General features: G+C 38.8%; 1 protein-coding gene across 1 annotated transcript in view; it reads left to right on the forward strand.

The window, feature by feature from the left end:
- Positions 1–26,553, forward strand: part of ADGRV1 (adhesion G protein-coupled receptor V1) — a 235,298-nt gene that overhangs the window by 177,035 nt on the left and 31,710 nt on the right. Inside the window, exons 87-88 of the mRNA XM_088519599.1 lie at positions 6,914–7,071; positions 18,997–19,118. Of these exons, the coding sequence (XP_088375725.1) occupies positions 6,914–7,071; positions 18,997–19,118 (280 nt within the window). The remainder of the gene's footprint in view (positions 1–6,913; positions 7,072–18,996; positions 19,119–26,553) is intronic.

Consider the following 26,553-nt stretch of genomic DNA (forward strand, 5'->3'; position numbering starts at 1 on the left):
TTTAGTCATCTACTCAGAGTAGTTACTGTCAAAGGCTTTGGACGCTGCAGTTTGAGATACGTACTAACAAAGTGGAGAATTCTTTGACACTGACAACAATCTTGGAAATGTGATTTGCTCAGGCCTATTGAAAGATCTCAGACTGTTTAGCTTAAAGCAAGACTGAGAGGAAAATTCTTATGAAATACAAGCATGGAAAGAAATGCGCCAGCAGTTTCCCACGTTGATGCTGACTAGGCCAGGAAGTAACACATGTAAACTGCACCAAGACAGATAAAAGTTGAATATTAGGAGGCAGTTGCCAGAGGTAAGGACTGTGAAGCCCTGGAACAGATTTCTGGGAGAGGTTATTCTTTATATTCTTTATTATATTATTATTATATTATTATATTCTTTAACAGGCTAGACAGACATCAGTCAGTAATGACTGATGGGCGTGTTTTTTCATACCTTAGGGTAGATGGAAATCTGAAAATGTCTCCCAGATTTCTTCCAACCCTGACTTTGTACGATGTTGTGGTTTGATAAGCATATAATCTTGTTTCCTTCCAAGCTCAGAACCAATATTTATTGAGTCCATATGCCTTTAGTGCCTTGTATTAATAGTTTTACTATCTCTGTGTAGTCATGAACATATACTACTACTAAAATTTCTGCTTTTTCATGGCATGTTTATAAATTATGTCCTGTTATCTCAGTTCTATCAGCTGTGTTTATATGGAAAGAAATATGTTTAACTTCCAATTCATTTTCCAAATTTTCTAGCTTTAGCTCTACCATTTGTTATCTGTAAGCAGTGCTGACTGACTGTATCATTCCTTCCTGAATTCCCAATGTTTAGTCAAAGGTAATCTTCCCTAATAAACCTAGCACTATTCTTCAAATGCTTTATAAGTTATTTCTGTTCCTCTCTAACTGTGGAATAGTAGTATTGCTACATTAAAAGAGCTTAAGAACTTTTTCCCCTATACCAATAAGGCATTCAGTATTATTTGTATGGCAGAAGTTACATATATGGTTTTGTATATCCCAATGTTGAGGTTATACCACTTGGGGATCTTTCTAAACATGTTTCTTTTTCATGGATTAAGAAAACACCTGCCCTTAATTTAATTTTGTGAAATCCTGTTGAAACTACTTATGATCCAATTTCACTATATGCCAGCATAACTCTTTGTTTCAGTCAGGGCTTAAAGGAATAAATGCAAGACCTCAGGTTAGTTTTACATGTTTAGGCAACTCTTAGAGGTCAAATCAAGCTGTTCAGGGAACAGTGCTTCATCCTATAACCTATAGACCTATAACATAGGGAGGAGGCTTACTGATACCAATGCATAGGCTTCAGCATTCTCCATGAAGCAGCTACAGTAGGTGTTAGAGGTTTAGGATGAAGCACGACAATAACTTAAAGACCACATGAACAATACTGATAAAAACGCTTAGGTAATATACAGCTTCACCTGGCCTTCAGTACATAAGGTTCACAAAGCTACTATCCATATACCCATTGCTTGGATGGAATCAGAATATAAAGATCTGAGGCTTTGCCTAAAGGGAGTCAGGAATAAAAAGAATCTTAATCATCAGCTATAATACCATTTCCTTCAGTAAAAGGTTGGCAAGTAGTATGAGTCATATCTGATGGTGGGTAATGCTTGCTATAATATGAGATAACAATGTGGCATCTGTTATTCGTGCAGATTTTTTGAGGCTTTGTTTGGCTTGCAAACTTCATGTCTGTGTAATAATGTAATAATACTTGGAAAAAACTCTAATACCGAATGCTACAAAATGCTCCCTAGTCAAAGGCAGTCATATCTGATCTTTACGTGAGTCTTCCACTGAAATGGAGCAAGTGTAGTCCTTGTTTTCAAGGTGTGGTGTAGTCTGTTGGTAGTATATCTAGAAGACTATATCAAACAGAATTAAGATTGTGGCCTAGCCCTATGTCCCTTTGTCATTATGAAGTTTTCTGTAGTGAGAATCTTATCTATGCTAGAAATATTAATTTCTCTGGTGTGAGTGTCCTCAAGAACTAGTGATTATTGTAAATGTTGGCACCTTCCTTTCTCAGCTTAGCATGCCCTTTCTGACAGGTTTTCTTAAATGTCAGCTCATTGAAACATAATTATTTAAATAAAAACACGTACAAGCAAAATGGGCCAAGTTTCTTTCCCTGTCAGGGAATGGAAGATAAACAACAATGCAAGCATTAACCTCATTGCTTGATGAATTCATGGAAAATGGCTATTGTCACCATGAAAAGCAACAAAGAATGGAAGGCCCGGATCTCTTCAGGTTGAGAATTCATTAAACGTGGATGACCTGGGCTCATGAAGGGCTGTGTGCTGGCACGGCTGGCACGGCTGGCTGTGCTGGGGACATGCTCAGCCTCAGGCCAGAGTCCATTCTGAGACAGTTGCTAACACCTGTATTATATCTCATGCAGTTGTAGAGCAAACCAGAACTATTTCTGGTTTGCTTTAAAAATACTCTGCTTAGGTCTGAAGTGATTCTTGAGCCATTCTGCATTAATTTACAGGAGGAAGATAGATGACCAGGGGCATAACTTGTCAGTGGACCTGAATCATGCATGCGGATTCAAGAATCAGGCCCTCTACTTTGAAGCAAAGGGAAATAAAATCATAGAGAATTACCTGGACACTTACTGCTTTGGTTTTGTACCCTACTGCCAAAGGCTGCCAAGAAGTTTGTTGTACAGAACAGCAGTATTTCAGAACAAGCAACAGGAAAGTGGGAATGCAGAAGGGACCAGAGTGAGCAGCGAGACGCCCTGTAAGGGGTATTGCACTAGATAAAGACCCAAGTAGGAGCAGTTGCTGAAGTTGCAAGTAAACATAGAACAAACAATTGTTTGTAGGTGATTCTGAGAAGCGGTGTGAGAGATCAGATCTTCTCAGAGGGTTATACTTAAAACTGTGTTGAAGCTAAAAAGCATTGAGCTTCCACCTAATTAAAAAAAAAAAAAGAAAAGAAAGCTAGAATATTTTCAGAAGAGGTTTGGTTGCCAAATGTCAAACTCCCCATGACATCAGAAGCAGATAATAAATATCATCGTGCTTTATATAAGAAAGATGTTATTTTAATTTTCAGTATGTTGCTTAGATACAGATCAGGCACAATTTATCGTAGATAATTTGTCAGATAAATATTTTTTTAGCAAGTAATTATTTTCAAATATCTTCCCATTCTCTGGCCGGCTTTGCAGTTAGAAAATTGATGAGCATATTCTAAGAACAAATATGTAGTGCCTAATGAAAGATAATGTGACTTTCTTTCACACTAAAGCCAATATTGCAGTGCAAAGAAATACCAAATCTGGAAACGAGCAAACTGCTGTGTAAGAAACAGCCTGGAGTGTGTGAACATAAAGAAACTAGTGTAGATTTTAATCAAATTTGCCTATTTTCACTTTTAGGAATGTTTCGACCACTTAGACAAGAATTTGCTGAATAAAGGTGGTAATGACTTTCATTGCCTTTCTAGGTAGACAGATTTATTTCTCTATGTGGTGGTGATGAAATACAAATATAATGGCAAAAATTCATGTGTCTGTCTTTTACTTTCCTGATATAACAATAGCAGAGCAAACTCATATAGCGCCACAGTTCTCTGTGTCTGCCACCAGCTCTGCCTAAGGCAAAGGAGCTCAACAGTTGTTCAGCTTAGTCCTAGACAAAACAAATAAAAAAACACAGGTCTGACTCCACAGAAGAGTTCATAAAACAAAAGCCAGAGAAAAGGTGGTGTCTGCCTGGTAACTAAACTAGAAGAGGATACAAGGTATTTGATAAACCAGAAGAGTTGTAATACAGCATCACAGTTAACTTCCAGTGTTAGAAGCTGCATTTGAAGAAAATTGTCCTTGGAGTTGCAGGCACGACAATAATAGCACAAAACTATGCCTTGAACACATTGAGCTATTTGAAATCTTTCTTGCTTAGAAAGGGACAATGAGTGCCAGAACTTGTACTGAATACCTTCCTCTTTTATTGAGAATTCTTTATTTCCTTCAAAATTTTGCCTTTTTAAAAATTTTAAATAACATCATCACTGCTAATATTATTTTTCATGTTATTTATGTAACGGTGTTAACAAGTAGCCGATATATATCATGCTAATTGTTTTCCCTTTTTGCTTTAAAAATATCAGAAAAAATAAAAACATGTTCCTGCAGATTTTGGGAAATGGATAGTCTTGAAGATAGTGCAAAAAAATGACTTCAGCTTGGCGTAGTGAAGGAGGAGAAGTCGATGGGATATGTTACTGTTGAGGCGAACAGAGAACTTTGTAGTCATGAAAAAAGATTCAGTGGTAAAAACCAAGTCAGTGATGACAACAAAGTCAAAGACAGGAGTCTCCAGTCAGGTAACAGTCATCCAGAAGAGCAAAAGTGGAGGCAGCAATCGGCTTTTCAGTGTTAAAAGGGAAATGGAAGTTGGTAACAAGACTTATAAAAACTGTCAGAAAAAGATGTAAATTTATGCAGGGGAAATGATTTAGTAATACCGTCAATAGGGAGTCATAGAGACTTTCTATTAAAATGAAAGTTTCAGAAAAAGCTATCAGAGTTAGAATTTTTTACAAATCCGACCTGCTGAGAAGACATTGCACAAGAGCATTTTACTCAACTTCATTCGAGCCTTTTCTTTCTCTTTTAATTGTGCAGATTCGAAACTCCCTAAACAAAAACCTGATAGTTACTCACCAGAGGCAGAAGTACAAAAAAATCCTGTGTTCTGCACAATGACTCTGTCAGTCATGGATTAGAGACTTAATTTACAAAGTGTACGAAGAAACAAAGGGCTTGCTTGAAGGCTATACTCAGGATAATGCTGCTAAATGTGTAGTTCAGTCCCAAGTTCTTTATCAGTCTTCATAGGCCTTTTTCCGTAACATAGTTATATTGTGGATCTTCATCTTTGATGGAGTTTCAGAATATTTTGCTTCTATTCCTGTTGTAGGAAGATGGGACATACAATAGTTCCAGCTGACAAACGGCACGATGGTGTAATGAAAGATGTGTTCCACTAGCCTGTAGCACAGTAAATATTTCAGTCACTTTGTGTGTTTTCCCGCATAAAGGACAACATTTAATATGTAAGGACTATGTGTGAATACAGCTTACAGGAAGCAGTGGTCTTTCTTCAGTTGTTGACTCTCTTTAAAAAGATGATTATTATGGCTCTAGGTATTCTCTGCTCATGTAGTTTTTCAGTGTCTTTTTAGAGCAAGGACCCAGGGATATTAGTAAGAGTGCATTTCTGTGGGTTTCAGTTTTATGCAGCTTTCATTAAATAGAAATGGGAAGTGTTCATAGAAACCTTATGAGTCTTTCGGAAAGCTTTATGATGGAATGCGTGAACCATGAAATATAAAGGTCATCAAATTGAAAATACAGAGATTTCAGAACATTCCAAAGATTATACAGAAAACAAGTTATACTTGTGCTAAGATTCTTGTCTTTTTCTCAGTATAATCACTTTAGTGTAGGTTATGGTAATGTGCCTTTATTTGTAATGCTAATTGGGACCACTCAAGAATACTTTGGGGAAGAAAAATAATTTTAACACCTAAGAAATATTAAAAAAATAGGAGGATGAAGCAGAGTAGACATTATGCCTAGGAAATAACCAAGCTTAATTTCACTCAAGAGAAGCCTCTTTCCCTGTTGTGTACTTTTTGTTTAGTACTGTTTTGAGGTGGTATCGCAGCGTGGTGTATGGCTGAGCTTATACCTTGCTAACAGAGCCCTAAAACGTACCTAGGTTCTGTTGGAGCCTGTTTTGGAGCTGCTTTACTGTGCTCTAAGGCCTGGAAAAACTGGCCCAGAAGGCAGTCACAGCAGCTGCAGGGTTTGCTGGGCAGGCTGTGCACGTGCCCCCAGGCAAACACGGAAGATGTGTGATGAGTGTAACAAATACTCAGACATTTCTAGCATGGGCGTTACACAAACATTGACTGTCAACTCACGGAGCAGCGCTGACCTGACCAAGAGAAGGGCTGGGTAAGTTACACCCTCTTACTAGGGATAGTAGTGGTCACACAGTCTCTAGACACACTGACTCCTGAGCTGTCCCTTGGGCTGCTCAGTTTTGCGTCATCTCTGGTGTAGGTCAATGGCTGCAAAGCCCATCCAGACCTCAAGGGAGTTTACAGAATCCCTCATCGCCCATGTAGTAGAGATCTCTCTTTTACTATCATCTCCCTATCTTTCATGTCATAATCTTATATGCATAATTTGAATCTCTTTTCAACAATAACTCATGTGACTGTCACATCCTTATAAATAATTATAACTTTAATACATGACAAGGATAAGGAGAGACAGAATAGTTAAAAAATAGGAGTGAGGGAGTATTTGGCTTCAGCATGCAAATGACATATAACTTCCAAAAACATGAACAGGAATAGTTATTTTGCTTTTAAGACTCGTTCATTTATTTGAAAAATATATTCCTCAAAATTGAATTTGTGGTTTCAGGAGCTAAGTATAGAAAATTGCATAATGCCCTTTTAAACTTTGGTGACTAAGAGTGATCACATTAAATAAATATAGCATGCATGGAGTTTGTTAAAATATGGTTTGTTCCATTGCAAGGGTTTAAATCTCGTTGGTGTTTGATTAGGCTAAAACACAATAGTATTCAAGTAGACTTGAAGTATATTTAATATTCAAGTGTAATATCCAAGTATGTATGTTATTTTACTTAAGGCAGAATAAGGAGATGAGAAGCATTGGAAAACAATGCATTCTATGAAGGTTATTCTGTGAAGACAGTTAAAGGACTTATGGTTTGCGAAGTAAAAAAAAATGTATTTGAAATTTCACTCTTTACTGTTCAAGCTCTTTAAAGTTTATGAACAGCATTATTTTCCATTTTTTCTTCAGGTGCTTCATCCCAAATGCCTACGCTGCTCTCTTCACGGCTGCGCTGGTGCCGCTGATGTGTTTGGTAGTGGTTTTTGTGGTCTTCATTCATGCCTACCAGGTGACCCCGCAATGGAAAGCCTACGATGATATTTTCAGAGGAAGAACTAATGCTGCAGGTATGATAAAGGCTAACTCCAGGGAAACAAAGTTTTCAGAACTCTCCTGAAAGTTGTCTCTAATCCAGAATACCCAACAGAAACCACAGTTGAGCAAATACCTCAGCACACGTTTCAGATGAAGCATGCTGGTGGTCCCTTTGAAGTCTGTGAAAGTACCTCAGTGATTAAAGCTGTGCCTATGTTTAGCTGTGAAACCAAGGTGAGGATAAGCGATAACCTAAAGAAATGAACGTGACTGTTTGTGTAGCCTGGTAAGCAGAACAGCACTCGGAGCCAGCCCTGCCTGACAGGCCCTGCCACAGTCTGGGGCTGTAGCAAGCGGGCAGGGCTCGGGGCTGCCTGCGCACAGCCCTCCCAAGGAAGCGCATGGGCTTCCTCAGCCTGCGCTGCCGCGGGACCGGGATAGCGTGCTGCCCTGAGCCGGCCCTTCTGCATGGCCCAGCGCCTAGGTGCAGTCCCTGCCCTTTCCATGGCCGTGTAGGTTCACTCAGAGACTGCCCAGTCAGAGAGTGCGGGCAAGCCGGGGGATTTGGAGTTAATGCTTCTGTTTTCGAGTTTCCCAGTGCTACTCGTAAGCGAAACATGCTTGAAAGAAGAACTCTGTTTCATGCAAAACAGGAAGTGTTGGTCGGTCTGTTCTGCTAGAACAATTTCAAGTACAATGATGTTCCCAAAATAAAACTGCAGCAGTGCAGACCTGTGCAGTAGCCATAGCTGTCTGTGAAAATATTGGAATAATTCCTTTCATGGGGTCTGTGGAAAAACATTTGTTTTTATATACAAGGGCAAGTATTTTAGTGGGATTATACCTGTTTTCTCCCTGACTGTGTGAAGCCAGATAGATTTTATGAACTTTCAAATGATTCTTGAATCTTTTTTTTTCCCAGAGAAACATAGAGAAACATCACCTGAACTTAAAAGAAAATGTAGGTTAATACAGAATTCCTTTTAGTAGTCCCATACATGTTCAGATTTATGAAGAAAAGCTGTCTTTTTTAGGATCATATACTTAGATTTGCAGTGATAATTGCAGCATGTAGATGAGGACTTCTGTGTTTTACTTCAAATATTTGGAGCTTAGAAATATATTATTTTTGGGAAAAGCAAAAATAAATATGTATATATATATGATCAAGAAATTCAAATATTTTTTTGCTTGAAGTGTCAATTTGCATAAGAACTATAGGATTTTGGATAAGTTCTGATAAACTTAGCTTGTAAATATGATCTTCAGGGCCACATGGATTACTTGTACTTTATTCTTTCATTTATTTTTGAGAATAGAAGAGGGACTTCCTGAAACAATCATAAAGCTGGCTCCTTATTTAGTGTTTTTTTAGGTTTTTTTGTTTATAAATAACTTATTTTTGTTGTCTGCAAGGATGGAGATTCCATGTTTGTGTGCTTTAATGTAAAGCTTGCTTCTGAGTAGTTAAACCAAATACTATGTATTGGGACAATGTAAGTAAAAAAGTCAGCATGGGAAATGGCAGGAAGTACTAGCACTAGTTTTAGTACTGTGAAGTGCTAGACTTTGGTGACCCAGAGACATGAAATAGCAGGGATGAAACAAAAGCCTGCTTGAATTAACACAGGTTTTCTTTCCATTCAGAAGATGGTGGGGAGAGAATTGAGGGCTGAGGAGGAATAAAAAATCAATAAGAAGAGTTGTTTTCAGTAAGTCGCTAATGCCAGTGCTTTCTTTAAAGAATAGGCTGTTTTTAATAGTACAACTCCGGTTTGCTGCTATCAGACTTGCGTTTTGTTATCGCAGGCCTTTTGCAAACAGAAATGAAAGTAGCTCACGCGGTGAGTGGGTGCCTGGGGAGACTTGTGGGTCTGTGGCTTTGCAAGGGATCGCTGTGTCCTTAGGAGTGTGTTTACAGCACAAGCTTGGAGCTGTGGCACTTGTGCCGTGCTGTGGGGCGCCAGTGTCCCTCTGGGTGACCAGCAGCGCTTGTGTACGTGTAGCAGCTTGCTTGGGTTTCTCTCTGTGTCTCATGTCTGTCTTGAGTAACTCCCTGTCTTGTCACCCACAACAAAGACTTTCTACAGGGGGAAAAAGCTTTTCCCAGTCCCCAGATGGAAGTTCTGTGCCCACACTTCCCCACCTTCCACATGGGCAGGTAATGAGAAGGTGAAAGCAAAACTGTCTGCTAGGAGTAAGTGATCCTCTCTAGACAGAGGCTAAAATCCCAACTGAAAGAAACTGCAGACAATTATGTTAAGTACAGATACTTACAAATATATTAAGTACAGAGATCTGTAAACAGAAAAAAAAATTTCGAATATGCTTTCACATATCGTAGTGGACACCTGTTCTTTAAATTCCAGAGGGTATCACAGAGAGAGAAAGTAGAATATACAGTTGTGAAATTATCATTTATATATAGATAATCATACAGCTTATTTGCATATGACTGTTTGTAGTAGTTCTACTTACTCCCTTTCTGTGAATCTCTCAGTTAGAATATGCTTGCAGTTGCTGCATGATACAGCTGACTGGTTACTCAGCGTGAATTCTGCAATAATTCATACTTTGTCATGAAAAGAATTGCACCTGAACAATGTGCTCTAGGTGACCCTGCCTTGAGCAGGAGGGATAGATTAAGTAATCTGCACAAGTCCCTTCCAGCCTCAACCATTTTGTGACTTTGTGAGTCACTCGTTGTTAGTAAGAAATAATTGTTGTCAATAAAAAACAGTCAAGTTACTGGCTTGTGTATTACCATATAACCAAAAAAGGTTTTTTTTTCATATTTAGAAGAAAATATTTGTTTTTTAAGTTCTTCAGATCATTTCCTAGTTTGCAGGAGAAGCTTGAGTAATGCCACTTAAGATGTAGTTGGTTAATCTCTTGGAATTCTCAATTTGTGAGCTCTACTTGAGGAAAGCTTCCACTTCTTTTAGCAGGAGTTTAACAGGAATAGAGACAGCAGGTTTTATCCTCAGATATAGAATATGCTGTTATTTTCAAAGAAATTGGATACACAGGTGGCTAAGCTAAAAAAAAAAAAAGAGTCAAAATATTGTCCTGTTGCCGAAAGATTCTGAAACTTACTGTGCAAAGCAGCTCTGTCTTGAACAACGCCTTCTTACACAGTTACCAGGAAATGTGCTGTCTTTCACAGTGAGAACAGTTTCCTGGATCTGAGTAGCAGTGCTGCATGTTTCTGCTTTGTGCTCTCCCTAGGAGTACAGAGTTTGCTGTCCATACTAAAAAGGACTCCCACTTATTTTTGTTACTAAGGCAGGGACAACAATGTTGAATTTCACCATATGGCTCCAAGAGAAAAATTTTGCCCTGTGGTAACTGCAGGGAAGAGGACCTGTTAGCACATGAGTAAATAGTTTCATGGAAAAGGCCTTTATTCTTAGAAGGATATCATTGATTTTTTTTTGCATTTGTTTTATACTCAAACATTCATCTGTTTGTTCTAGCTCGTTGTGTCTCATGCAGATATTCTTCCCAGTCCTTTAGGCATTTCTCCTAGGCATTCCTGAGCAGAGAGTCACATCCCTCATGCCCTACTGTCGTGTTTTCCATCCTTTGAAGAAAATGTCATGGCCCCTGGGCAGCTAGGCCAGCACAGAGCTACTCTTGGTAATTGTTGTCAATTGCTCATTTGTTTTGGCAGTTTGGGGATCTGCCCACAGAATTTATCATACTTATTTTCTTATGTCACTGTAAAAGTGTATAATTATAAAATGAGATTGTAGTTGAGAATAAACTGAAATAAATGGGATTTGCTAACTTCTAATTTGGTCAATGTGCCATTTGAACGCTTCCCAGTACCCTGTCTGGAAAACAAAGCAGGTGATTTGTTCTGTGTCTGTCGTTTTGCCCCAGAATTGTCGCATAGTGTCACTGTGGTGTCTTACACAGTGGTAATGCTTGCCTAGGTCAGGGACTTTTCTTCACATCTAGAAGACTGGAAGAAAGGGTTATGGGAGATGCAAGAATTTATTATCTTTTAGAGCAGACAGCTCTTCTTCCTCAAAGGTGAGTGCTGGAACATGGTGTGAAGGCTGACTGTCAAAGGGTGTCCTAGGTAACTCAACCATACTCTTTCAAAGATACACATTTCGTTTGTTACAGAGGAGAATTCAGCTTGAACTGCTTCTTTTTTCCCGCTTTTCAGCAAACACATTCTATTGACTGATTATTTTTCTTTATATAGAAACTGACTTCTCAAAAGCTAGCCTTGAGAGAAGTCAGATGAAAAGTGTGCATTAGATAAACAGCCTTTGGGTGAACAAATATTTAAGTGTGCAACAAGAAAGACTGTTCCAGAAGGAAATCAGGTGATCTCAAAACTGCATTGTATTTTTTTGGCTGTAATTGCAAAAGGTTGAAATAGGGATAGGCAATGATTTTTTTCCCTTGGCAGTCCTGATATTCAAATATAGAAACTGCAAATGACAAAGACACCAGTCTAACATATCTATTTCTTAACCTTTAATAATTTCATTAAATAACTTGAAAGTATGTAGTAAAATTTTGAGCTGAAATATCACTTGTATTTTTTGTGATATTGCCTTTTTTATAGATGACCTCACTTTACTGAACAATGTACAGTGCCATAATTTTCATGCCATAGGCATAAACATGCAGTAGAATTTACCAGATGCCGATACTCTCATTGTAGAAATGATACAATTAATTTAAAGATTAGGAAGTTAAGTTGCCAAAATCAAATTTCATTGTGTGACTTAGATACGTAGGTGTAAAATTGTGACTACCTTTTTGTGTCTTCCTTTGTGTAATTTTTTAAATAAATTCATTGTTTTACGCAGTGCCAGACCACGAGAGCTCCTCCTATATCTGCTGCTAGCTATCTCAACAATCTGTGAGGCAAGTTTAGGACATTCCAGCCTTGGCACTCAGGAAATGATGCTGAGAATGGGCCTTTTTATTCTAAGTGAGAGGGTATCTCTAAAACTGTAGTTACGAATCTTCCTTATCCTGTGAATGATATGGTAAAATCTTGAATTGCAATATAGCTATCAAATACTTAAAAGAAGTGAGGGAACAAAAAACTGTAGGAGTACTTTCATCTTGAGATGACAATATCCATCTAAGAATGGAGAGACAGATGTTGACCACCAGTCACATCCTGAGTGCAATATTTTAATCCTTATAATACTAATTGGAGGTGTTTTTTTTTTTTTTTTGTATTTAGGAGAATGAAATCTGTGTCAGAGGTTTCTAAAAACAACAGCTAAGAAAAAATCTACAAGCATAATTACAAGTTGAAATACAGAACAAAGATCTGAGTAACATAATGACTGAAATTCATCATCTGCACTCATAGAATTTAGCTGATGTTTGTACTGTTTCACATGTCCAAATTAGCCTTTTCTTTCAAGGAATTCTGCAGAAGCAAGTTAATTTGCACAAGTGATTCCTGTAAAACTGTAAATTTAAAACTTATTTGATATTTTGAATAATAATTTTATATTTTCTAAATAATTGTATTATATGGAGATTAGGATTTTTTTGGCAATGTCCTTTTCCTTGCATAACAGTCATAACATAAATTATGTTTATGGTTGAGATGCTTGGTCTATTGTTTTATCATATTGTGAAGTCTCTTAAAGATATATGACAAAGTTTGATGAAAAACTGAGATTTAGTGTGAAGGTAAAAGAGGCCTGTCCTTTAGGTTTTTGTGGAAATCATGTAGCCTTGAGGAGGTATTCTTTAATTTTAAGCTGTTCCTGCAGCAGATTGAAAAATATAAGCGACCTCAAAATATACTGAAATAGATTTGCTACTTATTTTTGCATATTATCTATGGACTGTTTTGTCCTATTTGGTTTCCTGGGCATTTCTGTAACATTTTTCTGTTAAAAGTCTGCATGTCTGTAACATTCCAAGTCTGGAATTAGATGCTTTGTTGGGATTTATGGATTGCTTGTTGTTTTTGCTGGTTGTGGTGGTGGTAGTGGTGTTTTACCCTTTGAAATGTGTGAGAAAATCTCTTAACTTCTTTAGCTTGACCACAAAATCCTGTTGCCAAACTCCTTTTTTTACAGCAATTGTTAAAAGCTCTGCTACTGACTTTAACACATGACTTGAAAAGCATAGTCTGTGGAGGTTTTACTGGATTTAGGTCTTCAACAAATTAGTGAAGTTCTATAAAGTAATATATTCTCCCCTCTCAGCTAGGAAAAATGTTTGAAAAGATGATCCAGATTTTGCAGTAGGTCTTCATGTTTAGCCAAGAACAATTAAAAGCAATTAAAGTTACATTATCAGTTTAACAACCTGAGGGGAAGAAACCTAGTAAATATTTATAGGTAAACTGAGAAGATCATGAAAGCTGTATTATTTAATTGGTTCTTTTATTGACTTTTCTATTTTTAGGAAAAAAAGTTAATTACTTCAGGCAATGGAAAAATACACAAAATTCGCCCACATGGAGATGAGAATACAAACATTTGGATATGTTATGAATTTGTAGTGCATTCTTTATTTATTTTTTACAGTTAAATCATCTAAATGGTTGCTAATAAATTACAAAGACTCTGTATTAAGTTGCAGAGTTTTAATATTTGCTAATTTTATTCCTTAATTTGTACTTGATTTAACTTTTTCCACTGTTCAGACTTGCAGTCCCAGGGAGGTTTAGCTGTGATATCAAGTATGGGAGGAAGGAAGGAAGGAAGGAAGGAAGGGAGGGAGGGAGGGAGGAAGGAAGGAAGGAAGGAAGGAAAGAAGGAAGGAAGGAAGGAAGGAAGGAAGGAGGCCTTCAGGTGGTCTGACAGTTCTTTATAGCTTCATATACTTTTTCTAATGGAAAAATCTTAAGATTTTTTCTGTGGCAAGTGCCTGATTTTAATTTCATAGTGCTTATTAATTATTTCTATTTTGACTCCTTTGTTACTGTTTGGCTCATTCAAATTTGGGGCCTTTTTGTCAGCTCTAGTGCAAATCATTCAGTTTGATAACCATAAAATACCAGATCCTGAGCAAGAAGAAAGCATTTGTAAAGAACTATTTAGTATACATAGGGGACAGTTGTTCACTGGAGCTGGGCAAGTGCATTTTCACTGCTGTTTCCCTCTTGAAAAACAGGTTATGGCAGGCTACATCAAATTATCCTGCCATAATCACTATGTACTGCGGAGGGACAGGAGAGGTCAGCCATATAAACAACCCTACCATTATATTAAACTGAAGTGACATCCAAGAATCCACCTCAGTCTTCAAATTTCCATAGTGTGAATCATCAAGGTGTGACAATGGACTAGGATGTGGGACATTGGTCTGCTTCTCTCTGTTTTCTTCCTGCTCTCCTCCACTCTAATTTCCTCCACACTTTCCTTTTTCTCCTGATTTCTCAGTTGCTGCTTCCATTTTGTTTGCTGTTTCTTTCTTCTTCTACCTTCTTTGCTGTTTCTTCCTTCTTCTGCCCAGGACTGCCCAGAGGCAGCAGCAGCTCATGGAGCTGATGGGGCAGGTGGAACAAGGCTGGCAAGTATCTCCCTCCCAGGCCCTCCAGAACGGCTGTGTCCTCACTGTGCAGAGACTTAACCTACATGAGTCATTTGCCAGGGGCAGATTCTCTTAGAACTGCCACGTAGTCTTTCTTTTCTTTGTGAAGTTTGCTTAAGACGGTAGGAAAAGGTGGATTATCCTTGTTACAGGGTTTAATCAACTCTATACGAAAGCACAGCAGTTTAGGAGTGTTCAGAATTTTTTTTTTCTTGCTCTTGCTTTTGCTAACTAGAGGAAACAAAACAAAAAAATAAGGCTAACAGGCAGGCATTTTGGTTAGGCAATCTGGTATTACTTTTTAGCTGAAATTTACCCTCATGATGACAAACCCATGGAATTCCTTGCCACAGGATATTCTGAATCTTAAAAGTTGACAATAATGAGTTTGAAAGAAGCCTGGATGAGTTTGTGAAAGAGAACTCCCCTAAGAATAACTAATATAGAGAAGCTGTGGCTGGTTCAGGAAATCCTTGAGCCATACAGTACATGACCAAAATATGGGAGAATTGCTGGGATAATTTTCTTATTTGATTGGCCAGCTCTTCTGGCATCTGCTTTTCGCCAATGTTGGAAGCAAGGCTACGTACATTTTTGGTCTAACGAAGTACTATCTAACCTGCTTTCATGTTACCGTTGAGGAAATGGTCCCCTTTTCAACATTTAAATGCTTTTCCTGGTTCATAGATCTTGTAATCTAATCATGAAAATCTATATCATGAAAATATTTTAAAAAGCTCCGCAGCTTTGCTTTTATGTAAATCACAGGTCAAAAATTGGTTATTTTTACTCCAAGGACTCTCCTGCCATAGTAAATCTACAATTTTATCACACCTAAAACCAAACCTAACCTAAAACCTAGCACAGCCCTCTGCACAGTAATCCTTCCAGAAAAATCTGTCCTTTAGATTAAAAGGAAAATAACCTCAGCATTGGAGAAGTGAAAAACAGTGGGAAACTGTAGCTGGTTGTGTAAATTTAATGTATGAAATTTCACCTGGTTTATATTTAATGTCTAGATGGCTGCCCAAACTGTAGCTAGAGCTGGGTACGCTGCATTTATCCTGAGAGACTCTGCCTGTGTTTTTTGAGCTTGTAGTCAAGGAAAAGGGGTGATATTTCAGGGAACAGCTAGGATGGTGATATATGCATGCATACATATATATTTATATTTAAAGAGTAGGCGGATTGACTGTTGCTTAAATAAAGCCTTTCATCATTCCAAGTATTAAAAATGTATGGTAATAAAGTAAAAAGTGGGAACTAGCATAGTGCAAATGTATAGGGCTTCACAAAGCTGTTTGATGATGTCTCTTCTGCATCATCCTGATGCTGAGTTGACGTTTCCACCAAAGTCTTTCATCACTGAAAATTTATGCAAGTAGTGTAAGTTTGAATGGCTGAACTTTGATTTAGAGTGGAGTTCTTGTAAGTGAAAGTGCATGTCCAGAAATACCTTTTGAGTTTGTTTGGGGAGAAGTTTTTGCTTTTTTTTTTTTTTTTTTTTTCCATATGAGGAAAACCATGTACTACTAGACTCTCTATTCTGATTCATTGTAAGCCTATTTATTGGCACACTTTTCCTTTATGCAGTTTTTATAAGCTGAAAAGAGATTGTTGCCGATTGAGATGTTTGTTCCAGTTTTTGAGCTTTTGTTTGATCAAAATACAACGAATTATCTGAGTAAAATGTCAGTGAAGTAATTTGAGACAACTGAGACTTTAAATACTGCCTAGATTTCAGCTATTAACGGTTTACAATATCCAAAGTGAAACAACTGTTAAAGGCAAAGATAAAAAAAAGCAGAGCATGGACAGTCAGTGTGTGGCAAAAAGTATGTGTTTTCAAATATTATAATGGTAATTAATAATGGTGGTAATTAATATATTTGTATTCAGTAGTGCTCATTATGTGAACTGTTAGTAGAATTAGTCCTCAGGATAGATTCCATAGATACCCTGTTAGATACATTGGCACTGATATGGGCTTACCTGTGGTAGTTTGTCTCTGCTGAGATGACACTGAGTTTATGGAAGCTCCCTTTCTCACACACTTGAAGATAACGAACTCAAGCATACATGATCGAGAGAGCATATTAATCCATTTTCTTCATGCTTATATACGGAGCTATCTCAACAATCTATGGTTTCAGCCATTGGGAGGTGCAAAGATATGATCAATATTGTGATATCTTTCTGTATGTAATGTTTATGTAGTAAAAGTAGAAATTATGATGTTGCTTTTGGCGTGTTCTACTGCCTGCTGTTTGATCTCCCATAACTTGTTTTCTTCTCTCACCTGCCCCCTCACCTGAATTGAACTGTACTACAGAGTAACATAAAGGCCAGATCACTATTTGAACTTTCAAAGATATTTTTTAGATTTCTTTACTTCATATTTAGAAAATATATGCATAGGTGATCATTAACTGCTAATCCATTACATCAATTGATTTTTTTATAAACCGCTTAAGCTTATTAGACGATTTTGAGATATAAATGAAGAGATCATTTTGTTCCATTAATACTAGTCTAATATGAGAAATACATTGTATTTCCATTCTATTCATCTAGCAAAACCCAGTTGCTTCCTGGCTAAAACCGGAAGTACAGAGCCTTAATCTTCTTTTCCGTATGCTGCTCTGAAAAACACACAGATATTATTAGTGATGTATTATGGATCAGGGTTCCTTAGGGAGTCTCAAACCAATAATAAATTTGGCCTGGGCCTTGCCAAGAGGTGCTTTACAGACATCTAATGAAGTTTTAGACAAGAGTCCAGTCCAGGCTCTAGGTGTCTCTTCACAAGAGAAAGGTCTTCACTAGGTCACATTTACTGATCATGAACAAATGCTTTAGATATGACCTCAGTCAAAGGAAGCTAGTTCTAAGGCACCTCTATCCCACTCACGGTGTCTTCTGAATGTCACCAGAAGTCTCATGGAGTGGTTTTGTGGCCTGATGCTCAAGATGCATCCTCCCTTCTCCTGAGGACTGATTAGTACCGCTTAGTGCCCTGAAGCAGTGCCTACTTATCAGTGATCAAGACCTGAGTGGATTCTCAGTATCTTAAAGCTGTGATGGCTTTTGTCATTTCCCAACAACAACAACAAGAGTACTTTTATTTTACCCCGTAAAAAGCAAGGCTTTGGTAACTGCTCCAAAGAACTAGAGCTTCAGTTTGCTGACTTCTGGAGTCCTACGTTACTGCTGTTCTAACAGTATGGTAGTATTTATGTTTAACATGAGATCTCATTGTAATTCAGTAAGGAAGTGCACCTCTTTCTTGCGTTTTGTGTCACGTCATCAAACTGTGGTTACAGAACAGCCCACACTGAGGTCTTTTCTTAGGTTTTCCAGAGCAGCATTAGGCTTTAGGTGGGGAAACTTGACAAATGCGGTGCCTGCTCACAATGTGCATCACTTCAATCTCTCCTCTCATTTGTAAAAATTTAACATTAACTTCACAAAGTCTTCTCGCAAGGATTTGTTCAATCCCTGCAGCAGCCTTTCCCTGCCGCGTTGGGCGGCAGCGCTGGCCTTTCTCGTGTCCACACGATCTTGGTTACTGGTGTCCCATGAGAGCAGGTAGCGTGGGTGCTGCTTGGCCGCCGCTGCGCTGCCCCGTGCCGGCCAGCAGCAGCTCCCTCCTTGCCCAGGCAAACACGGGCTTGGAAGTGGCTCCAGAAGTCCATAGGAAGCAGGGTCCAGAGCAGAAATGGGTGCAGGGAAAGCTGACTTCTGCTTCCCTTTTGGGGACTTTTGCTCTACTTCCCTGCGGCAGAGTTGAAATCTTTTGTATTGTAGACATGATAAGAAGTATAGAATGCAACTGCCGGTATCTCCTGGATAATGCACTTTGGGACAGGTTCTGTGTGTGTTTCTGAATGTAAATGAAGGCAACTAGCAGAATGTGTCTTTGAGGGAATCCTTGGCTCAACAGAGGTATTTGCTTAATTTTTTATAGGACTGGGTGCCTTCACATTTTTAATGTCTCATAAAAGTAACAGCAAAGCAATGGATAAGCTACTCTCACACTGTGCATTCCCAGAGCCTTGGCAGTTTTGTCAGCTGATGTTAGAGTTCTTTTCCCTTTTCCTTCAGTGCTTGAAACTCCCTTCCCTCCCCAAATTTCCAGAGCTTTCCAAGAGCTCTCCGCCGCTTACCCCAAGTTCAGTGTGCGCTTCCCACTGCCAAATCAAGGCCCGTTGCCTGGATGCAGTGCAGGGCTGGGAGCTCTCCAGGCCCTCGCAGCTGACTGGGTGCCCCGCAGGTGTCCCAGATGGCAGGGGTCACATAGGAGCTCCAGCCCCCCTGCCTGGGGCTTAGGCCAGGGACCAGAAAACTTTCTGCATTGGTAGTGCGTTAAAAAATGGTTTTAACAAGGCGTATAACTGACAGACTGTGGTTATGGTTTGCAGAGATCCCGTTGGTCCTGTATCTGTTTGCCCTGATTTCGGTCACCTGGCTGTGGGGAGGACTGCACGTGGCCTACAGGCACCTCTGGATGCTGGTCTTCTTTATCATCTTCAACAGCCTGCAGGTAGGAGCTGCTGCTTTTTCCTTCTTTCCTGCTGCTGACATTGGGACCATCTCCACTGCTTGGAATATGCTTAGCATGTCAGATTGGCTAGCTGAACAAAACCCAGAAACAAACAGAGGTTAGTGTATGACACATGGGCAGTGCTAGCTGATTTCTGAAGTACATATAGAGTATGTATTCAAGTAGGATGCGCTGTTGGGATATGGTGGCAATAATCACATAGGTTTCATTTTCGTCCTTAATTTACCTTGTAAGGAAGCTACTTGCTTCTCTCCATAAGACATTACTGAGCTGATTATAACAATAAAACTGAAGTATCTGTGTCCTCTGAAAAATACTGAGTAGCTCAGTTTTCTCTATCTGCTAATGCTACTTAAAAAAAAACCCTCAAAGGTTTAGTACAGCAGGTTTAGTGCAGCCTTAGTATGAATTGTTTTTTCATTATTAAAGGTAAGTAATGACGCATAGCTTTTCTCATACAGGATACATACTGGTAAAACAAAGATCTTTTCAATGAAAAAAATAAATATTGACTAGATGTTTAATATTAGTTATTAAAAAAAAGAGTCTAAAAGTATATTTATCAATAAATAGGGCTACATATTAATGTGTATGATCCATTCCACAGAAATAGGCCTTTGCAGAATTTGATGCATGTGTATACTTCCCATGTACTAAATACTGTATTGCACTGAATATTTGCAACATGTGCGTCTTGGACACAAATATGTTTTTAAACTGAGAAAAACAAAATGTAACTTAGTGTAATGCATCTAATTATGCAGTTTGCATTGGTATATGAAATGGCTCATATTAGGGTTACTTTTTTATTTTTCCTTTATAGTTATGTGAACAGATTTCTCAGTTTTTCTACCTCTTAAGATCAAGTATATTCTCACCCTTTAAAAATTCTTAATGCTGATAGAACCATAGAATGCTTAAGGTTAGAAGGAACTTTTAGAGGTCATCTAGCCCAACCCCCGTGCACATGCAGGGTCACCTAGAGCACGTGGCACAGGACTGCGTCCAAGCGGGTTTTGAAGATCTCCAGAGAAGGAGACTCCACAACCTCTCTGGGCAGCCTGTTCGAGTGCTCTGTCACCCTCACTGGTAAGAAATTATTCCTTAAGTTCCTGTGGAACTTTTGGTTTCAGTTTCTGGCCGTTTCCTCTAGTTCTATCAGTGGCCACCAGTGAAAAGAGGCCAGCACCATCCTCCTCACTGCCTCCCTTTAAGTGCGTACAGACACTGATCAGATCCCCTCTCAGCTTTCTCTTCTCCAGGCTGAACAGGCCCAGCTCTCTCAGTCTCTCCTCATAGGGCAGATGTTCCAGGTCATTCCCTGTGAGCAAATAAAATTGATTTTAAGGAGGTATCCGGGCTTCCTTGCAGGAGGACTCCTGCGGTTCTGCAGAACTGATTATTGTGTAGCCACTAGCCATGGACATGCTCCTCCTTTCCTCCTCCCCTGCAAAATAGCAGAGTGCAGGCAGCCCCCCGGAGCAGTAAAGCCAAGGCTCTTGTTGCTTTATAGGAAAACATCACTGATATTGAAGTAGTAGATGTGTGATGGTGACAAGTGCGTCTATGTATATGTAGATAGGTATCTTATTTATATACCTATATATGTCCTTCCTTATTGTCTTTCAATGAAGAAATGTTACTACAATCCAGTACAGTTTTGTCACGCAGCTCTACCTTTGATACAACCTCTTTGAAGAAGGTAGCTAATAATTGAGGTTTTATTCTATAGGGATCACTTTTGCACTAGCACTGTGATATGTATGGATATTTGGCTTAAAATAAGCCAAATTTTTTTGGCTTTTTTTTTTCCTCTGGGGAGCTTAGAGAAGATGGTTATGAATAGTCTGTGAGTAACCTCAAGGAAGATCATTCATGGCCAAAATTTTGACCCATAATATGACTAAATGTTGACCCTTCTGTGTGCCTACAGGAAGAGACTTTGTATTACCCTGTTTTATATAACTTACAATGTCTTATTCAAGAAAAGACAAGCAAAGGAACAAAGCTGTGGAATTATTGTTATTTTAATCAGTGTTGCAAGTTTCAAGACAGGAATTCATATAATAGAAGCAAGAAGTGAAACAGGATGTTGAAAACCGGTCGTGTAAAGTAGGAGACCCACAAAGTCTGTAGAGAATTCTTTGTCCAGTATGATATGGAAAACACAGATATAAAAACATGCCTGGAATAATATTTAACTGATAACTGATATTTTAGAAGCACCTTTGCATGACCTTGCAACCTTGCAAAGTTAGAGTTTTGTTTAAATCTGGTTTACAGGGGGATGAAAATAGTTACTTTATCTATTTCAGGTTTTTTAGTGGGATGAATGTAATGCCCTTTATAGAGTTTTATTTCCTTTCATCTTTGAACTGGAAAAGCAGATTATTTTTTTCCTTTATTGACTAATCCTTTGTTGTTAACTGATCTCTTAGCAGCATTGTCTTTATGGGTATGATATCAGAATTTTTCCTATCCATAATTTCATGTAAATGAAAGAGTATATATTTTTGCATGTATTGTGCTGGTACTCAAGGAGCTGACAGAAAAGAAACCTTCACTATCAAGCACTACACCTTTCTAGCAGCTGTATCTTTCAATAGCAACAGGTCATACACAAAGATCAAATAACTTTCATTGGTAGCTGCGCTTCTAATCTTGGACGCATATGTCCCCATTTGAGTCTTCACCTTCCATTAGGCAGCCTGGAAATAAATATTCAGAAAATTTATTTGAGATCCTGTCTCCTTCCAAGGAGCCAGGAAATGAAAAATGAAGTCTGGAACATTACAGGCTTCACCCTTCCATCTCATGAGCTTGCCTTGGATCATTACCACTCCCTTACAACACAGTGCATGGAACAGAGCCCTAGGTTCAAACCTGCAATAAAGCCAGGCTGCCAGAGTTGCTTATAACTCAGACCACAACACAGGCTACTGCTTCGCCCAGTAGATACGGGTTATGCTGTGAAGATACAAGGTTAACCATATTGCTTTCATCCGTTTCTAGCCCTTCCAAGTCCGTCTTTTCAGCCTCCCTTTCAAGTGGCAGTTATCACAGCTCTGCAACACGCTTCTTGAGCAGATCTTGGTAGAGTGCAGTGTTATGGCAGGAATGCAGAAAAAAATAGAGAACTGAGAAGACGTATGTTGTCTGCCAGCTAATCCCTAAATAAGCTTGTTCAAGAAATTTGCGCTGCTGTGGTTTGCCCCTTTTGTGTCAAGACTGATATGTTTTGCTTCTTGCCCTCGTGAAAGATGGCTGGTATTGGGTCCTGGTGGTAGAAGAGTTGTCACAGCATACTTGTTGAAGTATAAAGCTGTGAAATGTTCAAAGGAAAAAAATATCTAATGTGAAGTACCCTGAGAAGAGTAGGAGAAACTAGGGAGATCTTTCACAATGCTCTACTGTTTTGTTTGTTTCTTTGCGTATTTAATAGTCAGATGTCTTCATGCATCACTGCAAGAAAACATGTTTAAAAAACATTTCCTGTAACACCACCACATTTTCAATAAACATACCGCATATATTGTTCACCTGTTTTACAAGTTACAATTATCTGACAAGGAAGCAGAAAAATTCCTGGGTGGCTGTGGTGACCAGACATGCAGCATAAATTAAAAAACAGGGAAATATCAAGGTGAACAGTTTGTAACTAACATCTATTTTCCTTATTTTTTGCTGTTCATCCAGTAACTGTATATATTGAATTATCTTAATAGAAAAAATTGTCAACATGCAAATTGTTTGTGTGTGGAAAAAAAGTATAACAAATAATAGTCATGGTGAACAAATCAACCTTTTGCTGTAAGTTCATAAAGCTTTAACACAGTATCCTGTATATAAAGCTTTAACACAGTATCCTCACTTCCAGTAAGGAGGAGCCAGCAGAGTTGGTTTCTGGAGGTGTACAGGCGATGTCGAAAATTCCCTCATGCCTACAGATTTGGTCCTAACGTGGACAGTGTCCTTTGAAGCTTTTATCTCAATCCCACTGTTTTGGAAGCAGAGACAATGATATAATAGGATTTAACTGGATAGTGCATTTTCAGAATTATTTCAAGAGAAACTAGATATCTTTAAGTGTATTGTTTCCATGTCATTCCCATGTTTTAATGCCTTTGTCAGTTCTCAGATTTGATAATGAATATTAATACTAGGCCAAGTATTTCTGCAGTAGATGGCCATTTTACCCTTTATTGGTGGGTATTTTTGTTATGCAGCATCTATTTTGTTATACAACGTTTGGTTTGAGAACAGTTCAGTGTTCATTAAGAGCTTTTCCCCATCAGGAAAGAAAGCATGAAAACCCTTTACAAGAAATAGAGACGTGCTTCCCTGCTGATCAAGACTTGCAGACCATGAAGGCGGACAAAGCACATTACAATGTATTTGTTACTCAGATGGATTAAACACAGGAGATTGAGAAGATACTATATATTCATATTATCTCATTTGGTTGTTTAGCCTCATAACAAACATGTCCTAGTAAATGCTCTTGACACAAAAATCATCTTCTAAGGACAAATTGTTTCCAAGCGCTTCTTTTAAGAAGCGGTTTCCATCAGAGATGCATTTATAGTATGAGCTATCCATCTACATGGAGAGGAAAGCAAGTCCTGTCCCTGTAACTTCAGGAATAAACATGCAAAGTGCAGTGTGCAAAGACAATAGGCGATTTACATGGTCTCCAAATAAACAGTGGCCCATAAAATAAATACAGCCAAGCTGTTTCTGTTCAATGGGGCCAAAAGGAAAGTTTAAAGGTATCTTAAATCTTAGTCATCCAGTGAACTTTTGTGAAATAGGAAATCCAAAAATAAATTGTAAAAAACATAGGAGGAAAAGGATGAGAAGCATATTTAGGGTATCTGATGTTTGGAGTTCCTCAGCAGTGTGTTCCTGATTATCCTATCCAGGCAGCATCTGTGTCACAGAAACATACTCCGTGTTCTCATGTGAAAGGCCTTGGCTCCTGATCTTTTCAGCTGCAAAAGAGAGAGGAACATTTGTCTCTTCTCTTTACACTTGATACCAGATTTACTTGCAATGTATTTGTTGGGATCAGGAATGAAAGAAAAAACTGGTGTCTTCAGTTGTTTGTCTCTAAAGGTTGGGATTTTGCAAATAATTTTGCATATGTTATACTAATGAGTTCTGTGTTTTTCACGAGATTGTTGGGTGTTTGGGGTTTTTAGAGCTACATCAGCAGTGGTTTATTTACCATGCCACAAAGGCCTGATCCAAAGTTCACTGGAGTGGGTGGAACCTGTCGTACTGTTTGCCCAGGGTTTGGGATTAGGCTTTAGATAGACTAATCTGACTTGTTTTTTTAATCTGATTTGTAGCTGACTTGTTCTTTTTTTTTTTTTTTTTCTTCATAATTTCTGAGGTATAATCTTGATTATTAGTGACTGCATTTCTGTCATCTTGCCCTGGACACCCCAACCTTCTGTCCTGTAACTTAGGATATATGTCTGTGTGTATCTATACTGCAAGCTGTACAACATTTGATGCCCTGGAGCTACCTTTACGTATGTGGGACGACAGTCAGGGCCATACAGAGCTCAGTGGGTGCCCTCAGCTTCTTGACTGTGCAGATTTGCCTGTGTAGAATTGCATGATGCTTCCACAAGGTTTTTTGGTAAAAGTAGTCCAGCTTTCTCCACGTACCCTGTTTCTGCTACAGAGCGACTGATACTCTATAGTGAAAATCATGTAAGTCTAAGAGAGTCTGTCGGCTTTAGTGCATTGTAGGTTTTGGTATGATCCCAAGACCTGCAAAGGCTTGAGAATTTGCTAGGAAGATATTCTGTATCAGGTGTTCATAAGAACTAGAAGATGGATACCAGATGAACTTGCTGTCTAGGTTGTATTGCAGTGGTATTTTCAATTTTGTATGGTACTCTTGATAGTCATCTCCAAACTAGATGATACAGACATTTCTTTCTACAACAGTAATTGCTAGATTTCTCAAAGTAAAATGCTTTAATGGCTGTAAATGTAATGTTGACACTCGCCAAGTGTAATCCTGTACTTGTGCAATGTATGATCCTGGGGTGCATTAAGAAGAGCATCTCCAGCAGGTCGAGGGAGGTGATCCTGCCCCTCTACTCAGCCCTGGTGAGGCCACATCTGGAGTATTGTGTCCAGTTCTGAGCTCCACAGTACAAGAGGGATGTGGAGCTGCTGGAGAGAGCCCAGCGCAGGGCTACAAGGATGATCAGGGGCCTGGAACATCTGCCCTATGAGGAGAGGCTGAGGGAGCTGGGCCTGTTCAGCCTGGAGAAGAGAAGGCTGAGAGGGGATCTAATCAGTGTCTGTAAGTACCTCAAGGGAGGCAGTGCAGAGGATGGTGCTGGCCTCTTTTCAGTGGTGGCCACTGATAGGACTAGAGGTAATGGCCACAAACTGAAGCACCAAAAGTTCCACAGGAACTTAAGGAAAAATTTCTTACCAGTGAGGGTGACAGAGCACTGGAACAGGCTGCCCAGAGGGGTTGTGGAGTCTCCTTCTCTGGAGATCTTCCAAACCCGCTTGGACGCAGTCCTGTGCCACGTGCTCTAGGTGACCCTGCGTGTGCAGGGGGGTTGGACTAGATGACCTCTAGAGGTCCCTTCCAACCTTAAGCATTCTGTGATTCTATGATTCTATGTTGTGTGACATAGGCTTACAGTCATCTTGGTAGCATTGTGGTGTAGAACCTTGAATGAACTGCGTTACGTCAGCTGAAGAAGAAAGCATCAGGCTATATTATGATGGTATCCTAAAATGATTTTTTCTTAGCTATCAAACTCATCTATTGTAGTTAATTTTGAAATCCTGTTGTTTTTCTTTTTATGGACGTTTGTAACTAAAATTGTGTAGTGGTAACTGCCACTATGAAAAATCAAATTCTAGAAAATTAAGGATTAAAGAGATTAAGTTATAAAAGAAAGTGAACAAACAAAATCAAATACTAGACAGTAGGATATGAGCATATGTGCTGGGTGACAAAGACCAGCAAAATAAAAGTAATATTATACAGTGATCATAGTACTGCCAGGATGGAGTGAACTACAAGTGGAATATCAAGCAAAGTACATTAGATCGTTCAAACATGAATAGTAAAAATGCACCAAACCCTTTACCATCATCTGAGTTGGTACTCTGCATGACAGAGTGCATCGACTAAGCATCATGAAACATAATTTAAAGAATTCTTACAGAGCCTCAGAAAAACAGATCCAAGCAGGCTTTGTATTTTGACATGGTTGCAATAAAGTAGATGTTCATACAGATTCTGAAGACTTGAGCTGTCTTCCAGACATACTGTACTTGGAAGGAGAGAAAATAATATACTTAGTTCACTTCTTTAATAAACGAAAATGAAAAAGAAGTTGTTGTAGCTGAAGTCATAAACCTTGCATGT

The sequence above is a fragment of the Tinamus guttatus genome, unplaced genomic scaffold (assembly GCF_059628265.1).
Source record: "Tinamus guttatus ecotype Peru unplaced genomic scaffold, ASM5962826v1 Tinamus_guttatus_pri_ptg000062l, whole genome shotgun sequence".
NCBI classification, from domain to species: domain Eukaryota; kingdom Metazoa; phylum Chordata; class Aves; order Tinamiformes; family Tinamidae; genus Tinamus; species Tinamus guttatus.